Here is a 24,840-nt window from a genome sequence, read left to right as displayed (position 1 = left end):
ATTTGCATCTACTCCTCCCAGTATTTTGCACGTTCTGGCTGAAACGCCCATATTTACATATTCATCAAGGCAAACACGCTAAATGGATCGCCCGTGCTATTCTGCCCGTGTGAGGGACGCAATCCTCGGTGCGTCCGGTTAGTAGATCAGGTTGCACATGTGTTTGCGCGTGCAATCACGTTTGCACACGTTTTAATACACGCAAACCTTTAGTAAATCCGGCCCTAAGTGCCCACCAAAAATGATGCAGGTGACCTGATGACCACACGATGATACACATTTACGTATGTCAGTAGATGTACACTGACATAGTAGTTGTCATGACATCAACAGTTTTAAAACCACAACAGAGGCGCTGTGTGATCATATTGTTCTAATACCTCTGCATCAGTCATAACCTTGGCATCGGCTTGGTAGATGAAACAGCGAGAGCCAAACCCAGTCCAACCAGGAGGACAGCCAGAACCTGTAACATAGTAAGATAGTTAGATAATTATGGTGGATTGAAAATAAATCTCATTTAGGTAGAGGAAAGCTAACAACTCTCATCAATGGTTGACAGAGCACCTGTAAAGTAGAGTGATAGTCTACATGTAGTTACTTGTCCCAATGCACTTGCACTCTGCCTCTAGTCTACTGTACATGGCTGGGAGTAACTGCTGTAAATGTCTATTTAAATATTTCACAGATAGTTAGTTCATTAGATAGTTAGAAATACTAAATATTGCTACTACTGATTGAAATGTTTCAGCTTTCATTTAGACATTTACATCTAACACCAAGAGTAAAGTCTGTATGTACAGTATGATGATGTTTCTGACAGCCTTGTGGCAAATGTGGCCCAGTGTCTCTTCAGGAAACCCCAACATTAGATTTGATTAGTTAACATCATTAAGCACATAACACAAACAATGTAAACATACAAAGTGATAAATAATATTAATATTAATAATAATAATTAATATAACAAAACACACAAAGTAAAACTTCTGCCATGTAGCAATATTGCAAATCCAGTGTAGGAAAAGCAGCTACAAACCTGGTACATTGATTTCATTGGAGGTGGACGTCTGAGAACATAGAGAGCAGATTGTTAATATCAGTGTCAGCTGTAACTCTGTAATGGGCTGAGACTGGTATTTTGTCTATTTAAGCTTGGGTCATGTTCTTTAGCACTGTTTGTTTTCATTAACTGGGTATCAGAGAGTTGTACTCACAGCTCCTTCAAACAACAGTCCACCAGTGAAACAGAGGAGGAAGACCACCTGAAAATGTGACGCCATCTCTGGAAAGACAACAAAACAAGCTGACTGTGTAGTCTTTTGCAGCAGTTTAGTGACCTCAGTGATTGTAAACCTGAATGATTTAAGAGAACAATCTATTTATTTATTATTATGTATGAATTTCAGTTGATAGGTGGTAAACCATCAAATGTTCACTTACCTGTAGTGGTATCTGACACAGGAGGAGAAACAAACAGGCAGGTTGTTGGGGGTGGATATCCATCCTGCCCTTCTCCTTTTATACAGTACCTGATCAGATAGCAAAGAATCACTGAAACGGTGTTATACCAACATTCAGTTGTCATTGTCATTCAGTGAATCCAGGTTGAACTGTGATGTTGATTCTTCATCAGTTTCCACCCTCAACTAATATTGAATCAGTGTTGATTTTCTAACTAAAGATAAATGGAATTTCAATGGTATTTCTATCAACACAAACATTGAAACAATGTTGAAATTTCAACCTAATTAAAGATCTATGCACTTTCAACAATATTTCAATTGATATTAAATCGCAAAAAAGACTAAATATGCCTAAATAAAAGATAGGTTATACTTTTACAAATCCTGCTTTAGCTACAGTCAGGATGTTAGGTCTACACTGTAACAAGTTTTCCCATATAATAGGAATATTCACTTTATCTACATATAAAAATTAATACAAAATATTTAGAGATGTAAGAACAAGATGTATCTCATGCAGCGAGTGTAGTTATTACGTTACAGTATCTCTGCTTTAAAGGGATAGTTCAACATTTTTGAAAATTGGCCCATCGCCATGATCCCCCTAGTAATAGCAGTAGGTTCGTTACCTTTAATTGTTGGTCCAAGCTGCTTTTAGATCGGGGGAGAAGAATACCGAGCGGCGCAGCTACACTACGGAGGCTAATGGAATTTCTTGGTTTTGCTCATCAAATTCAGCAAATACACAACCAAAAAACTCAAAAACGCTGTGGTGGACAAGTTGTGACCTGCACATTTACCACGCTATGAGATAACAGCGGAAAGTTAAGAGAAGTGAAGCAAATACTCGGAACTACTTTCTTCAGTGAACCACTGGTCGGAGGGACACAGTGTGCGCACCTCAGCCAGTGCCGTAGTATACGGACGTATCTGCAGTAAACAGGCGCTTTTGAAATCACTCCGCCGAGCAGCCGTCTAGAGTGTAAAGTCCGACTTTGCCTCTAAAACAACTCCATCTCGCAACTTTCCGCTATTATCTCATAGCGTGGTGAATGTGCAGGTCACAACTTGTCCACCACAGCGTTTTTGAGTTTTTTGGTTGTGTATTTGCTGAGTTTGATGAGCAAAACCAAGAAATTCCATTAGCCTCCGTAGTGTAGCTGCGCCGCTCGGTATTCTTCTCCCCCGATCTAAAAGCAGCTTGGACCAACAATTAAAGGTAACGAACCTACTGCTATTACTAGGGGGATCATGGCGATGGGCCAATTTTCAAAAATGTTGAACTATCCCTTTAAATATCCCACATTTTTATTTTGAAAACAGGAAGCCGGTACACACTTGTAGTCATCTTCTCCGTGTGTTTACTGTAAAAGCAGAAGTAAGCGGAATATTTGTGTTAATATAAGTCTTAAATAGTTATATCTTCCGACAGCAATCACTTACATCGAGTGTTTGGTCCGAAACACAGGTCTGTCAGTCACTCTGCTCTGCTGTAAGCCGAGGAGAAAACTTCTTGTATACTTCCTTGTATCCTACAACCTTTATCCAATGAGGAGAGAGAACGGCATTAAAGGCTGTGTGTGCAGCCAAGGGATGCGCGTGAATGTGGTGACGTAGGGACGAGGACCAATAGATCCATGACGAGGGCGGGGACTGCTAACGGCTGACAAGAAGTTAGCCAAAACGACAGGATCGCTTACTTCTGCTTTAAGTCTGCAATACGGGTGCACTTGAAATGTTGGAGTGGCTAGTGTCTTCACTGAAGTGACATGAGCCGTGTTTCCACTGCAGGAGTTCCTGGTAAAGGGAGGGAGTAGGAACTTCTACAGGAACCGTCCTCTCACTCGGCCCTCTCGGTGGCCGTGTTTCCACTGCAGAGTCGGACCCCGCGGCGACGTCATGAATTTCGATCGCCGCTTAATCGTTGTGCGACAGTTTCAACCGTGACGTCACCCAGGCAGGTCACAAGCACATGCACAAAAATCATAACAACAACGAAGAAGGATGGAAGGAGCTGAGGCGGTAGGCGCGTTTCTGGTTTGTGTGTTTGTGCACATGGCGGTTGATTGTAATCCTGCTTGAGTTTTTTTTTTTCCGGCATTGTTTTGTGGCGTGATGGATCCCCAGTGTGTCGAGGTGCGCTGATATTTTCATTTCGCCGCGATGACTCAAACCCCCTCTGAATCTCCTCGGTGCTGTAGACTGCAATCAAAGTCTGCACCTTATCGTCGGTGCATTTGTGTACATCTTCCTGCTGTTTTCTTGTTGTTTACAGCGGTGTCTGCTAGGCTAATGCTTCCCTTCTGCTCCCCCTTTTAAAAATGCCAGTTGTTTTGGTGCTTTCTGGTAGCGTCAGAGCCTACTCTAGCTTTAGCCAATCAGTGCCAGGTTAACCTCGAGCCCCACCCAGGAGCTTTTCAGGGCCGAACGGAGTACCTACCCTGGAGTAGGTACTCCGTTGGCCCCATAAAGTTTCCTGTAAATGGCCCTGTGGGGGAGGTTCCTGCAGTGGAAACACGCACCAACGGGGCTGGCCCCGTAAAATTACCCCGAAGTTCCTGCAATGGAAACGCGCCTATGTTTTCAGATTTAAATGACTGCATATTTGTTTGCATTGAGAACTAGTTACACACTAATGTATTCAAGTAAAAAAAATCAACTGCACTTTGCCCTTTTTTTCTAGTTATTCCACCTCTGGCTCAAACTATTGTCAACAGCACCATCTGCAGGTGATGTGTGCAATTGCTGACACCTACCACAACACACAGTCATAATAACACAGATATGTGTTGTGTCCCATCAGGACAAGTAAAACCATCAAGTCATCATTACTCGTTATCTGCTGTACTTTCCTTGTTAACAAGGCCACATTCTTCACAGGCAGACCCAGATCATAGGGTCAAACACAATGAAAACACTGTGAACCTATGTTAAATACATTAAAGTGCACCACCTGTGTGGTTGTTATTACTAAGGCATCAATACTAGTTTGTGGTTTGTGAGTGATATCTGATTATTTGTGAGTTAATTTGATCTACCAATGCTTGTTTATCAAAACTGCCCCTTAAACCACCTCTGTCATATATAAGCCACTGACATTTTAAATGATTTTTGGTTTTAAATACCACTCTATAAACACTACTGCGTTAGTTAACATTACACCCAATGCCACTCCCTTTCATCCATGTTCAGTCTATGATGTTAACGTCATCAACAATATCCTGAAATTCTTTATGAATTCATCAACTCAAGATTTCAGGAAAGCAGAGTTTGAATCATGTTGAACAGTTTACAAATTTCACACAAGCATCAGCATCATTTGAAAAGTACTGCACACAGCACATCATGTACACAAATAGAGAAAATAGAGCCACTAGTTAAAAAGGATAATCAGTCAGTCTCCTCTCACACTACGTAATTACATCACAAAACCAAGAGTTAGGGTTAACTCTAACCCTAAATAAACAAATAAACAACAAAAAGTTACAAAAACTGTGATAATTTCTCTGTTTCAAATATGAGACCTCATTAACTCTTCTCCCTCCATAAATTACAGTTAAAAAATGAAATAAACTTTATTCACATGTGTCAAAGACGATCTTCACCGTTGGTCATCATTGCCTCTATCTTTAGCGGGTAACCTAACCTAACCCTAACCCTAATCTGCAGCGGATGATTGCAGCCTCCAGGACGGAGCCAAGGGCTGTCACACAACAGATCCTTGGATGAAAAGACACAAATCAGTGCAGAGAATTAATTCCAATGCTTCTGACTGGGGGTCACTATTTTTGAGGTTTTTATTGTATTTTGAATATGGAACTGAAAATATATAATGCATTGTGAACTTCAGTGAAATTAGTTGGATATTCGACAGACTCGTAAGCCACACCAACATTTCAAATGCACCCGTATTGCAGACTTTACAGTAAACACACGGAGAAGACGACTAGCCTACAGCGTGTACCAACTTCCTGTTTTCAAAATAGAAATGTGGGATAGGCTACTCTAGAACAACAACGATAAAATGACAAAAAAAAACCTCAGGTATGTACAATAACATTACATGCGTATAAAGCTGATAATAAGTCTCTTCTGGTTTAATGTCAGTCTGTCAGAACAACATGTGGAGTTAAGAGCAAGATACCAGTTGGAGCTCCCATTCAAAGTCCATGAGGTTCTTCAGTAGCCTAGTGTGGAGACATAGGCTATAGCCTACTGTTGCAGACATCTTCAGGACGGCTATTTTTGGTTTCCCTCTCTGGATAGATACCATGAAGCGCCTGAAAGCAAAATAGTCTATGATCAGACTGAATGGAAAACTAAAACATTTTGTTGTGTAAAATAGGTAGGAGTTTTCCAATAATAGCCTTCAAGTATCAGCAACATCAATTTCTACATTTCTAAAAAAAAGTCTATAAACAATTACCAATCACAATGAAAATGAAAACACCAAGCAGTATAGGCAAGGGCTCGCACAAGGACTATGGGTCGTCTCAGTGTCAGCTGCAGAGAAAGACACCTGTAAGGTTTAACAGGTTTTTATCTAATAGCAAAAAATGACAAATCCACAGAACTTAAAAACAACAAAATATATTGAATCCATAAACTCAAATTGCAACAACAAAGTGTAAGATCGACTCTTAAAAGTATGTGTATATCTGTCGGAAAGGTTATTATATGGAATACTGTAGTTTAGATGTAGATGATTATCTAATCTAATCTCACCAATAAGACAAAGACCTTAAGAGTTGTTTTGTTACCATAGAAATTGTGCGTGTATGTAGACCTTAGACCCTCACATCCTCACCCAGTTTTATCTGAAACAAAAACGTACACTTACAAAGACTTACACCCCGTGGAGAAATGAGGAAATCACAAAACTACATGTTACATGTGTGGCAGGACAAAGGAGGGCCAGGGCAGGGTTTGAACCCTAGTCTTCTGGGTAAGAGTCCGACTGCTGACCATAGGGTGCTGACCATTCAACCAAACCTACGCGTGTTAATGTGTGTTTGTATGTGTATGGGAGGGTTGGGTTTTCTTAATTTATTCCTTTCTTTTCAATGTTTTTAACCCTGTGAAGCACTTTGTGTTGCTCCAAGCATTAAAAGTGCTATATGAATAAGATACAGTTGAAGTTGTTGTTGGTGATACATTACATCACTATTCTGAAGAAAAACCAGGCCTACAAGACAAATATGTATCTGTATGTGCAAAGAGGACAAAAGGAAGTGTTAGGGTTAAAGTCAAGTTTGCATAAAATGTTTGTTATTTTAGCACATACAGTATTTGCTTATGATGCCTTCTTCAATTCAGGCATACCACCAAGTTCAGCTGGGAGAGTCCAAAAACATTGCGCTCAGCCCTCCAAAAGTATAAATGGGTGCTGAATCCTCAAAACAAAAGTCCAGATAGAAAATATACAAAAAGTACAGGACTGCACTCCAATGTAAAATATTTATTGCCTCAAAAACGTCTGGGGAAACTCTCACCATCTTTCCAGTTCTAGGATGGGGGAACTGGTTTCCTCTGCTTTGGTTAGGGCATTGGACACAGTTAAAACAAGGAAAGTTGCCACTAGATGCTTTAGACAGAAAATGAGAAGGTTTTGTTGATGTATCAGATTTCACTTGGTAAATTGCTTGGAGTCAGCTGCCTTTTAAATAATAATATGGGTGATACTTGCAAAACAATTTCCAGATCTGTGTTTAGAATATGCCAATGCTTGTTTATAACTTTTTTGAGTGCATTGGAAATAGGACTGTATAGGTGCAGACCATAGAAACTGAGTGACCAGAGAAAACCTTATCCTTTAGCTCCAATAAAACATCTCTATGAATGGAAACACCATGGAAAAAACTGCCACCCCTCCACTGCCTTAAAATTTGGCTGTATGGCAAACTCCTCTTCAGCAAAAGTGGATGATAATATAGAAAAGTGTTCCTATCTGTTTCTTTTATTATACACCTCTGTACATAGACCATTAACAGTTTTCTTAACCAAAACATCCAAAAGTGAAATCTTTATAGATTCTTTTTTTACTGTTCAAATATTCATGAAATCTCTTCAGATCCTCTGTGCTACAACTCCATACAAAAAACCAATCAATCATCAACATACCTCTAATATGTTTTAATGAATGCTAAAAAAGGATTATTGTTATACAATCCTCCTCAAACTTGCCCATTAAATAAGCAAGCTGGGTGCCGTTGGGTGTCTGCTGAGACCCCGGAGAGAGGACAGGAGGTTGCTGTGGCCAACTGGAAATAGGACTGGAGGCTGTGGCAGAGTTGGGGCAGGGGGTGGAGACTGGAACCCATGCAGATGAGGGACTGGTGGAAGGCAGCAGGTGGGTAACATGGAGGGTGGATGTGGCTTCAGCCCAGCCGGAGAGGGAGATGGCTGTGGCACAACCGGAACAGGAGATGGCTGTGGCCCAACCGGAACCGGAGATGGCTGCGGCCCAACTGGAACCGGAGTTGGCTGCAGCCCAACTGGAACCGGAGATGGCTGCGGGCCAACCGGAACCGGAGTTGGCTGCGGCCCAACCGGAACCGGAGATGGGTTTTTTAAAGTATATTTTTGGGGGCTTTTTATTGCCTTTAATTGATAGCACAGTGGAGAGAGAGACAGGAAATGGGGAGACAGAGAGAGGGAATGACTGCCTCAGGTATGGGTAGTGTACAGCCTCTGACCCGGGTTGACATGACATGGATGGCAAGACACGCTGAAGTTTTACAAAGTTTATTCATCCAAGTGGTTTGAACAATGACAAAAGATACCAACACATTTTGTAAAGAGAGAGAAAACTATAAGCAATCACAATTAAACATATTGAATGTATTAATTGAAATAAGGAGTTAGAATTAACAACTCAAATCAATTGACTATGGCAAAAAGTAAAAGTAAATTATTTGAATTTTGAACCGCCACTAGTTTGAGCACCCGAATGATCCTAGGAGCTAAGTTGTCGGGGACTTAATGCCCCTGGTAGGGTCTCCCAAGGCAAAGGTTGGGGCTCGCAGGCGAGCGTCTGGTGGCCGGGTCTCTGCCCACGGGACCCGGCTGGGCCCAGCCCGAAGGAGCGACGTGGGCCCGCCTTCCAGTAGGCCCACCACCCGCAGGAAGGATCACAAGGGGTCGGTGCCGTGTGTTTTGGGTGGCAGCCGTTGGCGGGGGCCCCGGCGACCCAATCCCCGGACAACGACTCTGGCTTTAGGGACATGGAATGTCACCTCGCTGGGGGGGAAAGAGCCTTAGCTCGTGCGGGAGGTTGAGAGGTATCGCCTAGAGATAGTCGGGCTCACCTCCACGCACAGCCTGGGCTCTGGAACCCAACTCCTTGAGAGAGGTTGGACTCTCTTCCACTCTGGAGTTGCCCACGGTGTGGGCTTGCTCATAGCTCCCCAGCTCAGCCGCCATGTGTTGGAGTTCTCCTCACTGAACGAGAGGGTCGCTTCCCTGCGCCTCCTGGTTGGGGATAGGTCTCTCACTGTTGTATCGGCCTACGGGCCGAGCAAGTGTTCAACACGTGTTCGCGGAGGATGAAGATGCTGACGACTATGAGACTGTGTTGGAAAAATTAAACACCTACTTTATACCTAAAGTGAACGTTATCCACGAGAGGGCTCGTTTTTATCTCAGAGCCCTGAAGCACGGTGAATCGGTGGAGGAATATATCCGTACCCTCTACGAGCTAGCTGAGACCTGCCAGTTCGGTCCGGCGAAAAAAGAGAATATTCGGGATAGACTGGTCATCGGGATTGTGGACAAGGAGTTTTTAGAGAAACTACAGCTGACAGCGGACTTGACACTGGAAAGAGCAGTGGAGATTGTGAGACAGTCGGAGCAGGTAAAGGGGCAAATTAGCCAGCAGGCTAAAGCTAGCTCGGCCGATGCTAGCTACCTCAGCGAAGTGGCTCGACCACATGCACGTGGGGCTCCCGCTCATCCACACAGAGGAAGGGGGAAAAAGCATGGCAGTTTCCACACCACGAGCTCAGGACACCGCGGCGACAGGGGCAAGTGCTTGCAGCCAGAAATGCTCAGTGCAGAAACTGCCATAAGACTGGACACTTCGCTGTTGTGTGTCGCTCCGCCAGGGTGAACGAGGTAAACACAGTGGGGCCGGAGGCTGACCACAGTGGCAGACATTTTCTAGGTGAGATCAAAACAAAGTACACCAACATTGCAGACACTAATACACCGTGGACTGTTAAACTAGCCATCAGAGACACTCCTGTGACCTTCAAGATAGATACGGGCGCTGATACCAGTGTGATATCAGATGAAACCTACCACAAGCTCAAATACCTACCCCAGTTAGCAAGCGATGACATGGACTTTGACAGCCCAGGGGGGAAACTTGATGGTCTAGGACAGTTCACAGCTTTAACAAAATACAAAGGCCGACAATACAAGTTCATCATACATGTGGTCAAAACAAACAGCTGCAGCAACCTTTTGGGCCGAGCTGTCGCAGTGGCCATGGGACTAGTGAAAAGAGTGGACGAAGTCCAAAGCACGTTTGATACAGATGTGGGCCTCTTGAAGATAAAGCCTGTTAAAATATGTCTGCGAGACGATGCTGTACCGTACAGCGTGAACACTGCGAGGAGAGTATCCGCACCCATGCTCCCCAAAGTTAAAGCCTCTGGAAACCCAAATCCACTAAAGCCTCCTAACCATGTATTTTAGGGTCTTATGTACATATTATTAAACATGTAAAAATAATTAGAAAAACGTTTCCATCCAAATTGAAAATATTTGTCTTTTAAGGTTTTGTACAGTAGGTTTGAATTGGGCGGAGTTATCTCTGGGATTTATCACGCAATAAATCCTACCACTCATAAATCGCCACGTCAGTTCTCTCACCCAGCCCCCCAGTGGCAGCGAACAAAACCGTTCTGCTAACGGTCGCTCCACCACTCCTCTCAAGTCCTCACAACCACAGCCATGTCAACAGGGGTTGTGTGTGTGTGTGTGGCGATTAGCTTTTAGCATTCATTAGCTTTCCAGCGCGACCTGCCCTGTCTGTCTGTCTGTCAGTGCCCACAACTCCTCTCTACATGCAGCCGATACAGCCGTTTCTTTCTTTTGTGTGTGTGTGTGTGTGTGGGGGGGGGGGGGGGGTGTAAATCCGCGATCAGCATTTAGCATTTATTAGCTTTCCAGCGCGACCTACCATGTCTGTGTCTGTGTGTCAGTCTGTCTGTCTGTCTGTGTGCCCACAACTCCTCACAACTCCTCTCTACATACAGCCGATACAGCCGGTTTTGTGGGGGGGTGAGGGGAGGGAGGGAGGGAGGGAGGGTGTGTGTAAATTGGCGATTAGCTTTTAGCATTTATTAGCTTTCCAGTGCGACCTGCCTTGTCTCTGTGTGTGTGTCTGTCAGCCCCTCCTGGCGCTCACACAGACATGAGTGACGGTTAAAAGCTTCTTTTTTTTCTGTGAGACTACGACCAAAGACGGTTATGACGCTCCAAAACGAAGCTGGTAGTCTAGTTAGCTGCTAAATAGCATCAATCAATCGATGCACGTCCTCCGGTGAGGACTTTTTTTTTTTTTAACGGTCGCCATTGACGTGTTGCTATGACAATGGAGCTGTCAATCATAGCGTTCTCTGCCACGCCCACACTGTCCTGACCAGTGGCCTCAATAGTGCCTCAATAGCAAAATGAGCTGTTTTTAAACAAGGTTTTCTAATAGTTATGAATAGTTATTGTCACTCAGACTTTTGTGGCTTAATGAGGCACTTGACTTTGATATAATATAAGCATTTTTACTACATATAGTCAGGTTTCCAAAGGCTTTAAAGCTGAACTGGAGAGAATGGTGAAGGGTGGCGTCATTGAGGAAGTAACAGAGCCAACGGAGTGGTGCGCGCCAATGGTCCCGGTCCCCAAACGAACAGCTGATGTGAGAATCTGTGTTGAGGTACGTCTTACCTACCATAGATGACATACTGCCACGGCTGGCTGAGTCCCGAGTGTTCTCCCTGCTCGATGCGGCTAGCGGCTTCTGGCAAATCCCACTGGAGAAGGAAACAGCCAAGCTGACCACGTTCATCACTCCCATGGGGAGGTACTTCTTCAAGCGGCTCCCGTTTGGGATCTCCAGTGCACCGGAGATTTTTCAGAGGGAGATGTCGGTGTTGTTCAGAGGCCAGGAAGGGGTTGAGGTGTACATGGATGATATTCTCGTCCACGGCAGGAATGAGAAAGAGCACGAAGAGAGACTCCAGAATGTCCTGCAGATCCTGGAGAGTGCAGGCATGAAGCTCAATGACAGAAAGTGCCGCCTGCGCCAAAAGCAGCTGAACTACCTGGGGCACCTCATCGATGAAGAGGGCATCCGCCCTGACCCCTCAAAAGTAAGTGCCATCACAGAGCTACAGCCACCAGATGACATGCCAGGCCTCCGGAGGTTCCTGGGTATGGTTCATTATTTGGGTAGATACTTGCCCAACCTGTCAGACATAATAAAACCCCTCAACGACCTGCTGAAAACTGACGCGGCATGGACCTGGGACGCAGCACAAGTCAACGCTTTCAACAAGGTGAAACAACTCATCTCCACAGCACCCACACTTGCATTCTATGATGTAAATGTGACAGTTGAGGTTCCAGTCACTATGATCATGTGCCCTGGCTACTTGGCCAAAGGGATGTCCCTTTGGCTGACTGGCAAGCGCGCAAGACTCTTACCCGGGAGGTGTGGGTTCAATCCCCGCCCGGGCCCCTTCACCTTGCCACATTCTGACGTTGCATGTTCTTCTTCATAGCCCATGGTAGCCTATGTGTGGACTCGGGAGAGATGATTGTCTCCTTGCTGGTCTGGTCTTTGTTCCTCTGCAGGCTTTATTCCAGGGTTGCTAGGCTATTTAAAGCAGAGATACTGTGATATATAATAATATATACAAATATTTAAATATAGCCTAAAAATTAATAAAACATTATTACCAGATGTAAAATGTAAAAAACAAGAGGTTTATCTCATGCAGCCAGTGTAGTTACATGCAGTGGTTAAATTGGCTTTTGTAAGGAGGGGGAGCCCTTCTTCACTCACAACATTTTTATTTAGGGGAGACCGGGGATGGTTGTAACAGCAACCTTTCACCAATAAGGGACAACATTATGTTATGTGTTAGTTATGTGATCAATATTATGTGTACCCACTCACTCCCTGACATTGCTTGCGAATTTGCATGGCTGTGTGAAGAAGTGTGTAGGTTTTACAGCCAAAACACATTTTATTTAGGTCAAAAACTAGGTAATATTTTGGGCCAAGTCCAAATTTTGACCAGTATCGATACTGTTGAAGTTTGATTTAGGTAACTTGTATAGGATGAAAGACCAGGTTTTTAGGTGAAATATGAGTCATTTCATACATAAATGTTTATTTTAAACCAGCATGCTGGTACAGCTAGTCAAACAGTGAGTGACAGGGGTGGGGATGGTTGTAACACCTTTTCTTTTTGTTGTTTTATTAAGTGTCATTAAGTGTCACCATCTTTCAAGGCCCTGAGATAGAGATGAGGATAAGTCAGAAGTGGTGGAACAGTAAAGTGTGGCCTGAAAGAAGTCCATGGTCAGTTGTCATTGTCATTAAGTGAATCCAGGTTGAACTGTGATGTTGATTCTTTATCAGTTTCCACCCTCAACTAATATTGAAACAATGTTGATTTTCTAACTAAGGATAAATGGAATTTCAATGGTATTTCGATCAACACATTGAAACAATGTTGAAATTTCAACCTAATTAAAGATCTATGCACTTTCAACAATATTTCAACTGATATTAAACCGCAAAAATGACTAAATATGCCTAAATAAAAAATATACAAATCATGCTTTAGCTACAGTCAGGATGTTAGGTCTACACTGTAACAAGTTTTCCCATATAACGACATTAAAGTGCAAAAACTAGGTCATATTTTGGGCCAAGTCCAAATTTTGACCAGTATCGATACCGTTGAAGTTTGATTTAGGTAACTTGTATAGGATGAATGACCGGGGTGGGGATGGTTGTAACACCTTTTATTTTTGTTGTTTTATTAAGTGTCATTAAGGGCGTATTCACACCAGGCTCGTTTGGTCCGCTTGAAACAGACTTTTCCTCTGGTGCAGACCTTTTGGGGAGGTGTGAATACAAACCACCGGACGCTGGTGCGGATCAAACAAGTGAACCGAGACCACCTCTGCAGGTGGGACTCGGTTCACTTGTTTGATCCGCACCACAGTCCCAAACGAACCCTGGTGCAATTTGTGTACGGTGTGAATGCAAACTGAACCTTTCCCGAACCAAATGCAAAATCCAAGCACCATTCAACAGGCTTCTGTTGTTGTCAGAAAATGTGGAAATTATCAACAATGAGCTGTGGGTCAACATGGAGCACAGATAGACACGCTGCCTCCTTGGTATTTGGTCAGTGGAAAACATTTATCAGATGCTGGAGAGGACGCACCCGTCGCAGTTAAAGGGACAACGAGGAGTTTCTATTTGGTTATAAAAAAGTCGTTAATTACGTTAATGTGGATGAATCTACGCTACCCACACTTGTTAATGGGCCCATTTTCGATAAATATATCGTTTTGTCCGATTAATAACCGTTAATAGAAATAAATGCGACTGGCTTAAACGCTGGCTTTTGTTTTGTTTTTTGCTGTGCCGTCCTTTTTTTCTTTTTTAGCGCACCATCCTTCAGACGCATGCAGACGTCTGTGTGTTTGTTGTCTGACCATCCTTCACGGGGACGGCTGCATAACTGCCACATAGCCTCCAAGTGATGAATAAGCAGGACAGTTGCAACTACTACCAAATTGAAAGGGCAGCAAGAAACGCATTCATGACCTCCATTGTGTTTTTCATGGAAGATCCCGCTGATAATTTTTATTCAATGATTGAGCGACTGTGGGACACACGTGCTTTTATTTACAAAGTTGATCCGCTTGTGAAAAAATGCAATGTGAATACAAACCGCACCAAGTAAAAAAAAATGTAGTCCGCACCAAAGAAAGTGAACTATCGGACTTTCCTGGTGTGTCACCATCTTTCAAGGCCCTGTTTCCTCTGCTTCACCATGGGCTTCTTTCAGGCGACACTACTGTTCCACCACTTCTGACTTATCCTCATCTCTATCTTGATAGCTGTACTGTCAGGTGTGAAAGGAGGCTCCCACATGCTTATTTTCAGCCTATACTCTTTAGCCTATCTGATCTATCTGATCATAAAAATCAATGGCCCTGAAATGTGTGTTTTAGGGCTGAAGCCGATATCCGAGTACTTGAGTACTCGCTCGGCTTGGACGGCATCCGAGTACCATTTCATCTACTCGGATACTCCCCCCACTCACAGCTCGAGCGCTGGAGCGCACTGTCGTCGCTCGGCGGCATCAAAACCAGGCTTCAGAGCGCCTTGTCACTGCGCGGACACTCGGACACCCCACCCCCCCCACCCCTTGAAAGAGACTTTATCACAGAAACATACAGTTTCAGTAAGTTAACAAAGTTTTTTGACAGGCTTCCCGCTGTCTGTGCATCAACTGAGTGTCAGCAGCACCGTGTGCGCGCGCACGTGCGCGGTATGCAGTATGACCACTGTGATTGGCTAATGTGTGAAAAGAAATGTGTGTTTCTCTTCTCGTCTTTCCACAGCAGAGCTCCGTGTGAAACAGCAGGAGACACACAGACCGGCGACCCACGCGTGTGTGTGTGCTGAACGTCACCCTCGATATATTTTTTTTCAACGGCTCAAAACTAAAGTCAGGGGTAACTACGGTTCTATGAATCCCGGATGACCGCCAGAGGCGGTGCATCAAGCACTGGATATCTCCATCTTGCGCATGCACGGGTCAAGTACCTACACCAACAAAGTCACCTGTGACCCTCACGTGACCCGAGGTAATAAGTTCCGGTGTCACCTGAGGATCGGTTCCACTGAAATCTTCCTGCGAGCACGGCAAGATTCTGAGTGACCGAGTGCTCTGGTGGTCATCCGGGATTCATAGAACAGTAGTTACCTCTGTAACTTTCGTTCTATTTCATCCCTCCTGACCGCCAGAAGCGGTGCATCACGCACTGGATGACCCATACCAACAGAGTCACGAGGAACGCACCAACTCACCTCAGGAGACCGACGCGGATGACTCTGACTGCAGGACCGCCCCCAACGGAGAGGGGGCCGCCACGTTGACACGGTAGAATCGGGCAAAGTTGCTGGGGGCGGACTAGGAGGCCACAGCACAGATCTCGTTCAGGGGCACCCCTCACAGGGCGGCCCATGACGCTGCCACATCCATCGTGGAGTGGCCCCGCACCCCCAAGGGCGGCTGGCGTGCACTAGACTTATAGGCGTGGGCAATGGTGTCAACAATCCAGTGGGAGAGCCGCCGCTTTGACAGGGCCCTGCCCCTCCTTGTACTTATCGATACTCTTATCGATACTACAACATGTAATTTAGTGTAAAAAATAGAGATGTTAAAAGATTCAACGTTTTTTTTTTTTTTTTTTAATTAGGGTTATTACCCAACAGTATATCTGCTTTAAATATCCCACATTTTTATTTTGAAAACAGGAAGTCGGTACTAGTGTTGTAGTCAAGACCACCTAACCCGAGACCAAGACAAGGCCGAGACCAGAGTATACCGAGACCAAGACAAGACCAAGACTTTCAGGGGCCGAGACCAAGACAAGACCAAGACCGTGGAGGGGCGAGACCAAGTCCAAGACCGAGACCAAACAGAAGAATTATAGTCTATTTTTCATATTGAAAAATACATGTATTTCAAACTGTTGGTAAAGCCACCCAGCCTGTAGAAGTACTTAACCCTTTTTACATGGTGCTTTCAAAAGCAGCAATGATGCTCTTACAACCAATGTATGAAGAACAACACTTGAAAGGTGATTCTCTGATGAAAAAAAAATACTGTAGCCTACATGATTTTTTTGTTGTCATTTTTCTTAAAATGATTCAAGTCCCCCCCTCTCTCTTTCTCTCTCTTTTTCCCCCCTCTCTCTTTTTCCCCCCTCTCTCTTTCTCTTTCTCTCTCTCCCCCCCTCTCTCTTTCTCTTCCCCCCCCTCTCTCTTTCTCTCTCTCCCCCCTCTCTCTTTGTGTGTGTGCAGCTACAGCTTAAATTAACTGGGAAGAAAAGACGCTCCGCCGTAACATATAGCTAGTTACATTCGCTGGCGGCTGGGGTGACGTCAAACTTTTACCGTCACCTGGTGTGGGTTGAATAAGAAAATTGAATGATTGATGACTTTGACGGCACCTCTGCCACAACCGGTGCCTTATTCCTTTCTCCCTCTTTATCTCCTCTCTGACACGTAGGTGGCAGCGTAAACACTTTCAAAATAAAATACCGTATTGTTACATTTTAATTCGGGAAGTTCTTGCGGTTTAAAAAAAAAATCACAGCAGCTGTGGTCTCGGCTGGTCTTGACAAAAAATCCCGAGACCAGCTCGACCGAGACCGAGACAAGACCGAGTAAAAATGCAGTCGAGACCGAGACGAGACCAAGACCTTGAAAATGCGGTCTCGAGACCGGTCTCGAGACCAAGACCATTCTCGAGTACTACAACACTAGTCGGTACACACTGTAGTCGTCTTCTCCGTGTGTTTACTGTAAAGTCTGCAATACGGGTGCACTTGAAAGGTTGGAGTGGCTTACGAATGTCTGTCCAATATCCACCTTAAAACTAACTTCACTGAGGTGCATTGTGACATGTTTTCAGATGTTAATGACTGCATTTTTGTTTGTATTGAGAACTAGTTACACACTAATGTATTCATTCATTCATTCATTTTCTATACCGCTTATCCTGCACTAGGGTCACGGGTGAGCTGCCTGGAGCCTATCTCAGCTGACTTCGGGGGAGAGGCAGGGTACACCCTGGACAGGTCGCCAGTCTATCGCAGGGCCGACACATAGTATATAGACAGACAACCATTCACGCTCTCATTCACACCTATGGGCAATTTAGAGTCACCAATTAACCTAACCTGCATGTCTTTGGTCTGTGAGAGGAAGCCGGAGTACCCGGAGAGAACCCACGCATGCACGGGGAGAACATACACTAATATATTCAAGAAGAAAAAAAATCAACTAGTCAACTGCCCTTTTTTTCGAGTTATTCCACCTCTGGCTCAAACTATTGTCAACAGCACCATCTGCAGGTGATGTGTGTAGTTGCTGACACCTACCACAACACACAGTCATAATAACACAGTGTTCCATCAGGACAAGTAAAACCATCAAGTCATCATTAGCCGACTCATTATCTGCTGTACTTTCCTTATTAACAAGGCCACATTCTTCACAGGCAGACCCAGATCATTGGGTCGAACACAATGAAAACACTAGTAGTGTGCCCCTACAGGAAACAACGTGTAACTACACTTCTTAATGACAGGGATAAAGTGAGAACTATGAATGAAATAGATGAATGCTATTGCATTATGCCACAATCGTGACCTGCAGAAAACTAATGGCAGAATAAGGGTTGGCTAGAATAATAATAATAGGTACTGGCTCTTCTCTGATGGAGACAGCCACTTGAGTGAATATGCAATAGTAGTCAAAATGGTTTGTCCTCCACCTTGACTGTGTAATGGTCTGTCAGTGTTATACAAAACATCATGAGACTAGCCTACATCATTGATCCCACGATGTCTCAGACTCAAGAAGAAAACCCTCAGGTGGATGATGACCTGAACACAACAGTTGTCTGTCACTTCTCTTCCTGTTTCTTGTCTCAGAGTCTGGATTCAGCATCTGTTGTCAGGAGCAGGGGGCGAGAGCTGTTGAGCTTGAGAGGAGGCCGGGGGACAAATTGAATGTTCTGTTAAAAACTGCAACAAACAAACCTACTGACTCTACCTTTAAAGAGTACACAGAGGAGGTAGATGTGGTTAAGAGATGGTGCAAGTCTCGTCACAATTTGAAATTATTCCTTTTCACTCATGAATGACCGCCCCCACCCAGTCAAATGACAAGGGAGAGAGGTAAGTTTAACCACTAGGTTCATTTTTAACACCCTGAGAAGTTCTTTGAATGGCTCATCTTCCATGTTACATAAACATACCAAGAGAAAGGAAACACAACACTAATCACTAATCACCTCAGTGCTGTGTATTCCTGGACTGAGTGAGGACACAGCTTACACTTGGATCCTTGTTGAGCTATATATTGGTCAGAGACTCCTTGATATCCTATCATATGTTGAAGCTAAGAGATTAATGAAGTCTGATACATGAGCACGTGAGAGGTGAGCCTGGTGGGTTTGCAGCTGTGTAACATCTCAGACCAATCGGAGCTACTGACAAGTGCTTGGATCCAAAAATACTACCCTGGGTCACTACCAAACAAGCACACTGAAAGGTTCATCACAATGCAGGCTCACACTCTCATGTACCCTTCAACAGCCATACATTAAAGGGATAGTTCAACATTTTGGCAAATTGTCCCATTGCCATAATCCCTATAGTTTTAGGAGTAGGTTTGTTAGCTTTAATTGTTGATGCAAGTTATTTTTAGAATGTAAATTAAACGTAACGTAACATAAATTCATGCAAAACTGCTGATGCACGTTCCTGTCAGGGTAGTTTTTCGGCTGTCTCTGCATTTGCCTCAAAAACAACTCCATCTCGTAACGTTCTGTTATTATCTCATAGTGTGGTGATTCAATGTGCAGGTCACAACTTGTCCACCAGAGCGTTTTGGAGTTGTTGGATTGTGTGTAACCCCTTTTTCACTGTGGTCACACCCAATAAAATAAAACAGGTCCTAGGTTCTCAGCTAAAGATGGTGAATTCGCTGTGGTTCTTATTTAAACAAGGGAATTTATCATTAGAGTGGGAAAAAGGAAATAACTAGCACGGTGCCTCCACTGAAAATTTACTATGCTAGGTGTTAGCAAAGATTATGTAGCCTAAGCCCCCAGAAATACAAATGACTCTTAAAAGAATGTTAAACCACAATATGTAAAGGTAAGACACAAATAATTTATTTTATTAAAGCCCTATGGGTAGGGCTGGGCGATATGAGAAAAAATCCTATCACGATAATCTTTTTCATATCAGTCGATATCGATATATATTACGATATGACTCAAGTCACTATTTTTGTCAAGCCTAAATGTTCCATTATACACACAAGTGAGATTTGAAGATATCAGAAGGTTATTTTTTATTTAAATATTTATTTTCTGTCAAAAACTGAACATGCAGATGTAATGATGAACATATAATAAAAGCAATGAGTAGTTTCAGATAAATAAAACTGGTATATATATTTATACAACAGTAATTTGATTGGACAGGAGACATTCCATGAGTGCTGATATACAGTATAACAGTCTGGGACTTTTACAGACATTATCACTCCACTGTTCAGGCGTTCTTTAACATTACATCATACAGGAGTTAGGTCAGAGCCGCACTCTTCATACAGGAGCTGCTCCATCTCTCTGCTGCTGCTACAGTTATAAACGGACGTGCAAATTAAAACCCAGACCTGACGTGGCCCGTCTAATTAGCGATCATTCTCAGCATAAACCCGGCTGAAAAAGAAAAAGGAAGAGTAACCGCCGCTGTTAGCGCTTGCTTCGCCAGTGGCCAGTGTTTAGGTCGGCACAGTTGAGGTGCGTCTGTCAGTGAACACAACATCAGCAGCAGCAGCAGAGCGGCCACGCCGTGACTGCGCTCCCTTTGATGTGTGACGGCGAGCCGCTCCGACTGCCTGCTGTCTCCGTGGTTAAAGTTTAGCGTTGTTTACAGTACTGTATCTCGGGGTTTATGTAAACATGACGTACCACGCGTCTTTTCACGGTCACTCGTCCAAGTTCTCCTTCATTTTTTCTTTCGAGGCAACACTCATCCTCTCTCTTTTTTCCCCCGCATGTCCCGCTGCTGACGCGCACGGCTGTAGCAGCCCAAACATTACCACATGTTGTTGTGTTGTCTTGAATGTCTTCCTGTGCTGTGTCAACCTAACCTGCTGGCTCAGCCATTGGTCCAGCGCAGCGCAACTCTCGTTTTAATTGGCTGTTTGTGTTTTCTGTCAAAAACATGAATGAATGAAAACTATCGACTTTCTATCGACCACGTTTCATATTGCTATTGAGTAAAGTTATATTGCGATATATATCGTTATCGTTTTATCGCCCAGCCCTACCTATGGGATAAATAAAGTAATCTCAACTCAACTCAACCTTTTAGATTGTTTTGAAATTATACCTTTAACTTTAGAAATGCTTCAGCCAATAGTTCAAAGAAAATAATAAACAAACACTTGTACCCTTTAAATCAATAGAACAGTTTTTAGTTTACTTCAACCAACCAATAATAAATCAAAAGAGTGTTTGTATCGCTCGTTTAGAATCACACTTATGACATTCGGGACAAAAACGTCCCCTATAAACAACTGCTCTAAAAATGTATCAGATAAATATTTTTTTCAAATTTTTTTTTACAAATCTTTCAGTCAACTTCTGTTCTTTCCAAAAATACTAAATATTGTATGTTCTTTTTGGTTTTTAATATTTTTATTAGCTATTGAATGAAGCGTGCGCTGGATTTTTGAAAAAAATGACCGAAAATTGCTGATTTTCAATATAAAAAATGATTGGAGGTGAACGATTTTTTACGTGGTATCAGACCCTTGGATATGTCAAAGATTAGTAACAAAACTGATTTTGATGCATTATTAGTTTTTTTGTAGGTTCAGTTTTTCCAAAAGAATCACACTTGTAACATTCGTGGACGTTTTTGTCCCATTGACTTCCATTAAAACCACATTTTTTGATTGCAGGGCTATAACAGCATAAAAACATGCATTCTGCAATCTCAGTGGCTTCTTCTCTTCAGAAGAGGTCAAATTTGAAGATTTTACTGTCCATCACCATATGGCGCCATTTACCTAGTAACCAGGCCTATGGAAACAGAGCATATATTTCTAGGCTTTTTCAATGGGATTTTACATAGAGGATATGGATTTGTTCAGTTCTGGGTGTGTGTGCGCGTACAAACACACACACACACACCCACACGTGTCTGCATGAGCGTGTGGGTGTGTGTGTGTGTTTGTACGCACACACACACCCAGTACTGAACAAATCCATATCCTCTATGTAAAATCCCATTGAAAAAGCCTAGAAATATATGCTCTGTTTCCATAGGCCTGGTTACTAGGTAAATGGCGCCATCTGGTGATGGACAGTAAAATCTTCAAATTTGACCTCTTCTGAAGAGGAGAAGCCACTGAGATTGCAAATTTTGTATTTATTTTTTTACTTTTACAGCCCTGCAACTCCCTGCGATGAAAAATGTGGTTTCAATGGAAGTCAATGGCCTCTAGGGGGTGCAATTTTGGAAAAACTGAACCTACAAAAAAACTAATAATGCATCAAAATCAGTTTTGTTACTAATCTTTGACATATCCAAGGGTCTGATATCACGTAAAAAATCGTTCACCTCCGATCATTTTTTATAGTGAAAATCAGCAATTTTCGGTCAGTTTTTTTCAAAAATCCAGCGCACGCTTCATTCAATAGCTAATAAAAATATTACAAACCAAAAAGAACATACAATATTTAGTATTTTTGGAAAGAACAGAAGTTGACTGAAAAATGTGTAAAAAAAAATTTGAAAAAAATATTTATCTGACACATTTTTAGAGCAGTTGTTTATAGAGGACGTTTTTGTCCTCGAATGTCATAAGTGTGATTATTTTGGCAACTTTTGAATTATTGACCTTAGAAAAAATTTTCAAACAAATTTTGGAACGTTACAAAAAAAAAAGCTTATTAGGAAAGAATCATGCCATTTCAAGTCATACAGTGAAAGTTATGGCCAAGAAACTAGTAAAAAATGCCCCTAGTGGACGTTTTTGTCCCCGAATGTAACAAGAGGGTTAACTCTTTCAGTTACCTCACATCAATGAAATGAAATGTTTTTAATTTGAGCTCAACCCAATCTTTTAAATGAAAATAATAAACCTATGAATGAGGTTTTTAGCTTATTTATAAACCAAATCAAAATATGGTAATCTTTTTAATAAACCATTCACTTACTGTATTCACACCTTTTAACTGTTCAAAATGTGATTTCCAATAACCCAAATGCAAAGAAATATCAACCATAGTGCTTTTGTACACTCAAAACACAGTAATTGTACCCACACCTGTACCACAGTATTTTTCACAGTTCACACAGATGATAATGATGATACCAGAAAAAGTCTAACCCAAGCGCTTGGATAATTTTCCCTAACCGTTGGGGCCCATTTGAAGCGTTGGTGCACATGAAGTTTTATCCAGTTGTGAACAGAAGAAACCGAGTCTGTTTTAACACAGTCCTGTGCGCAATATTTTTTTTCCTACTACGGCCAGCCAAGACCCGCCAAGACCCGCCTTACTCCACCTCTGATTGGCTGCCTCTGCAAGGCTAAGCCTATCCCTGCATCTTACCCTAACCTTAACCACTCCCTTCACACGCCTAAACCAACCGTCTTTGCCTAAACCTAACCGTCAGAGTAGAGGGCATCGTGATAAGCCAATCAGAGGCCTAGTAAGGCGGGTCTTTGCCTGGCCATAGCAGGAAAAAAAAATGTGCGTCCCGTGCCTGTATCCTGCACTAGGGATGTATACCGTGGACCGGTACTTTTTGGTACCGGTCCATAATTGCGTCGGTACCAGAGTACCGTTAAGATTCTGGACTAACGGTACTCTTATCGGTACTTTTTGAACGTCTCCCTAAACGTCATGTAATAATAACACTGCCGCCACAGCAGCTTGTCACCCCCCAATTTCCACCGGGTCCGTCAGCGCAACAGAACCGCTACACGGCGGTCACCGCAGCTGATCCCTGCCGCTCTAATCAGCACTTGGACCGGGCGAGCCGCGGCATGTCAGCAGCATCTCCCCGCGCCGCAGCGCCGACACGCGGCCTGACGGTGCGCGTGGAGCGAACGAGTCCGGCCCGGTCTGTTCGCCTGTGTCGGGTCGTCATGTGTTTGAAGCCTCGCACCGAGACCCAGCAAAGTACTTTAATTCATGTCGGAGGCGGAGAGTTGAGTGTCCAGTACAGCAGCAGCAGGTCAGTGAGGAGACAGAGGAGGCTCCAGCAGCTTCATGTCTGCTGCTGAGAGGAGCAGAGTGTCAGAGCGACCTGATGTCACTCCGGTAAGAAAGGAGGAGAAAACTCCGACTGTGGAAACACTGAGCTGCTTGTGTCGTTTATTCTGCGGTAACACGTCTCATAAATTGACTGGTCTACGGCGTGAAGAACATGGACCGGCTGCTGTGGATGCAGCGTGTGTGTGTGTGTGTGTGTCTCAGCGCTGTACACAGACACGCACGCACACACGGGGCGCAGCGTCGTAGCAATGAAGTGAAAACAACCTGCAGATCACCTGAGCTGACGTGAGCTGTGAGTCAGAGCAATACAACTTTAAGAGTAAAAAAGCTAAATATTCATCAAGATCCATAGCAGGAGATCCTATTTTATCATGATGAAAGATTAACTGCAGCTCCTGCAGGTTAACTGTTGACTTGCTCAGGGTTTAAAGGAGGTGTTCCTCTCTGCTGTCAATTTTTTATGCTGGTTGCTGCCCCCCTAATAATAATAATAAAAAAAAAGGTTGAATCTTTTAACATCATTATTTTTTATACTAAATTACATGTTGTAGTATCGATAAGAGTATCGATAAGTATCAGTACCGATAAGGAGTATCGGTATGGGTATGGGTATCGATAAAATCCTAACGATATACATCCCTATCCTGCACTCGGTATCGTTCCAATGTCAAGTACTCACGCAACCTCTCAGTGTAGAAGCAACATGGCGGTGTAGCCAGCCAGGCCGCAGAGCGATGTCCAGACAGCTCCCCGCCGACTCTCGTAGCTCCGGCTACCTGCGACGCGTCCTCGTTCCCCGCTGTCGACTCCTCCGCTCGTCCGGTCCGTCCGGTGGCGACTTCCTCTGTCCGTGTTGTGCAGCAGTCTGGTTTCTCTGCCGAGGAGCTAACCGATAGCAACACTGCTAAGCTAATGTACGGAGATAATGCCGGAGACCACGCTGTCGCGGCTCGTAAAACTTCACCGTCTTGTAAAGTAAACACACTCGACTGAGATACGTGAAAAGAATATTCTGACCGGTTAAAGTCTCTCTGGCAGTGCAATATCTGGGCCAACCTTTAGTCCGAGTCGCCAAACATTGAATTCTTTCTCTCTGCCGAGGAAAAACGCAGCCAGCAGCTTCACTGTCCCGGTGAACTCTGGTTGCCGACTCGGTCTATACTTCCTCTCCCGGTCTCTTTTTTTTTATTAAACAGGAAAAGTTAACCTTTATCATTTTTTAAAGACCATAGAAT

General features: G+C 43.5%; 1 protein-coding gene across 1 annotated transcript; it reads right to left on the bottom strand.

Annotated features, from left to right (window-relative positions):
* Window positions 1–192: 192 nt before the first annotated feature.
* On the bottom strand, window positions 193–24,737 carry LOC310996379 (galactose-specific lectin nattectin-like; the record flags this gene model as incomplete). Its single annotated transcript, XM_083985755.1, has 6 exons — window positions 24,662–24,737; window positions 1,444–1,554; window positions 1,218–1,283; window positions 1,040–1,070; window positions 381–466; window positions 193–255 (listed from the first exon to the last, which is right to left on the bottom strand). The coding sequence occupies exons 2-6, from the start codon at window positions 1,504–1,506 to the stop codon at window positions 193–195; spliced, it is 309 nt and encodes a 102-aa protein (XP_083841881.1). The 5' UTR covers window positions 1,507–1,554; window positions 24,662–24,737.
* Window positions 24,738–24,840: the final 103 nt, after the last annotated feature.

Source organism: Trachurus trachurus (assembly GCF_905171665.1).
Source record: "Trachurus trachurus genome assembly, chromosome: 13".
Taxonomy (NCBI): Eukaryota; Metazoa; Chordata; class Actinopteri; order Carangiformes; family Carangidae; genus Trachurus; species Trachurus trachurus.
Note: the sequence above shows the minus strand (reverse complement) of the source record. Positions and strands in the feature narration are given on the sequence as shown.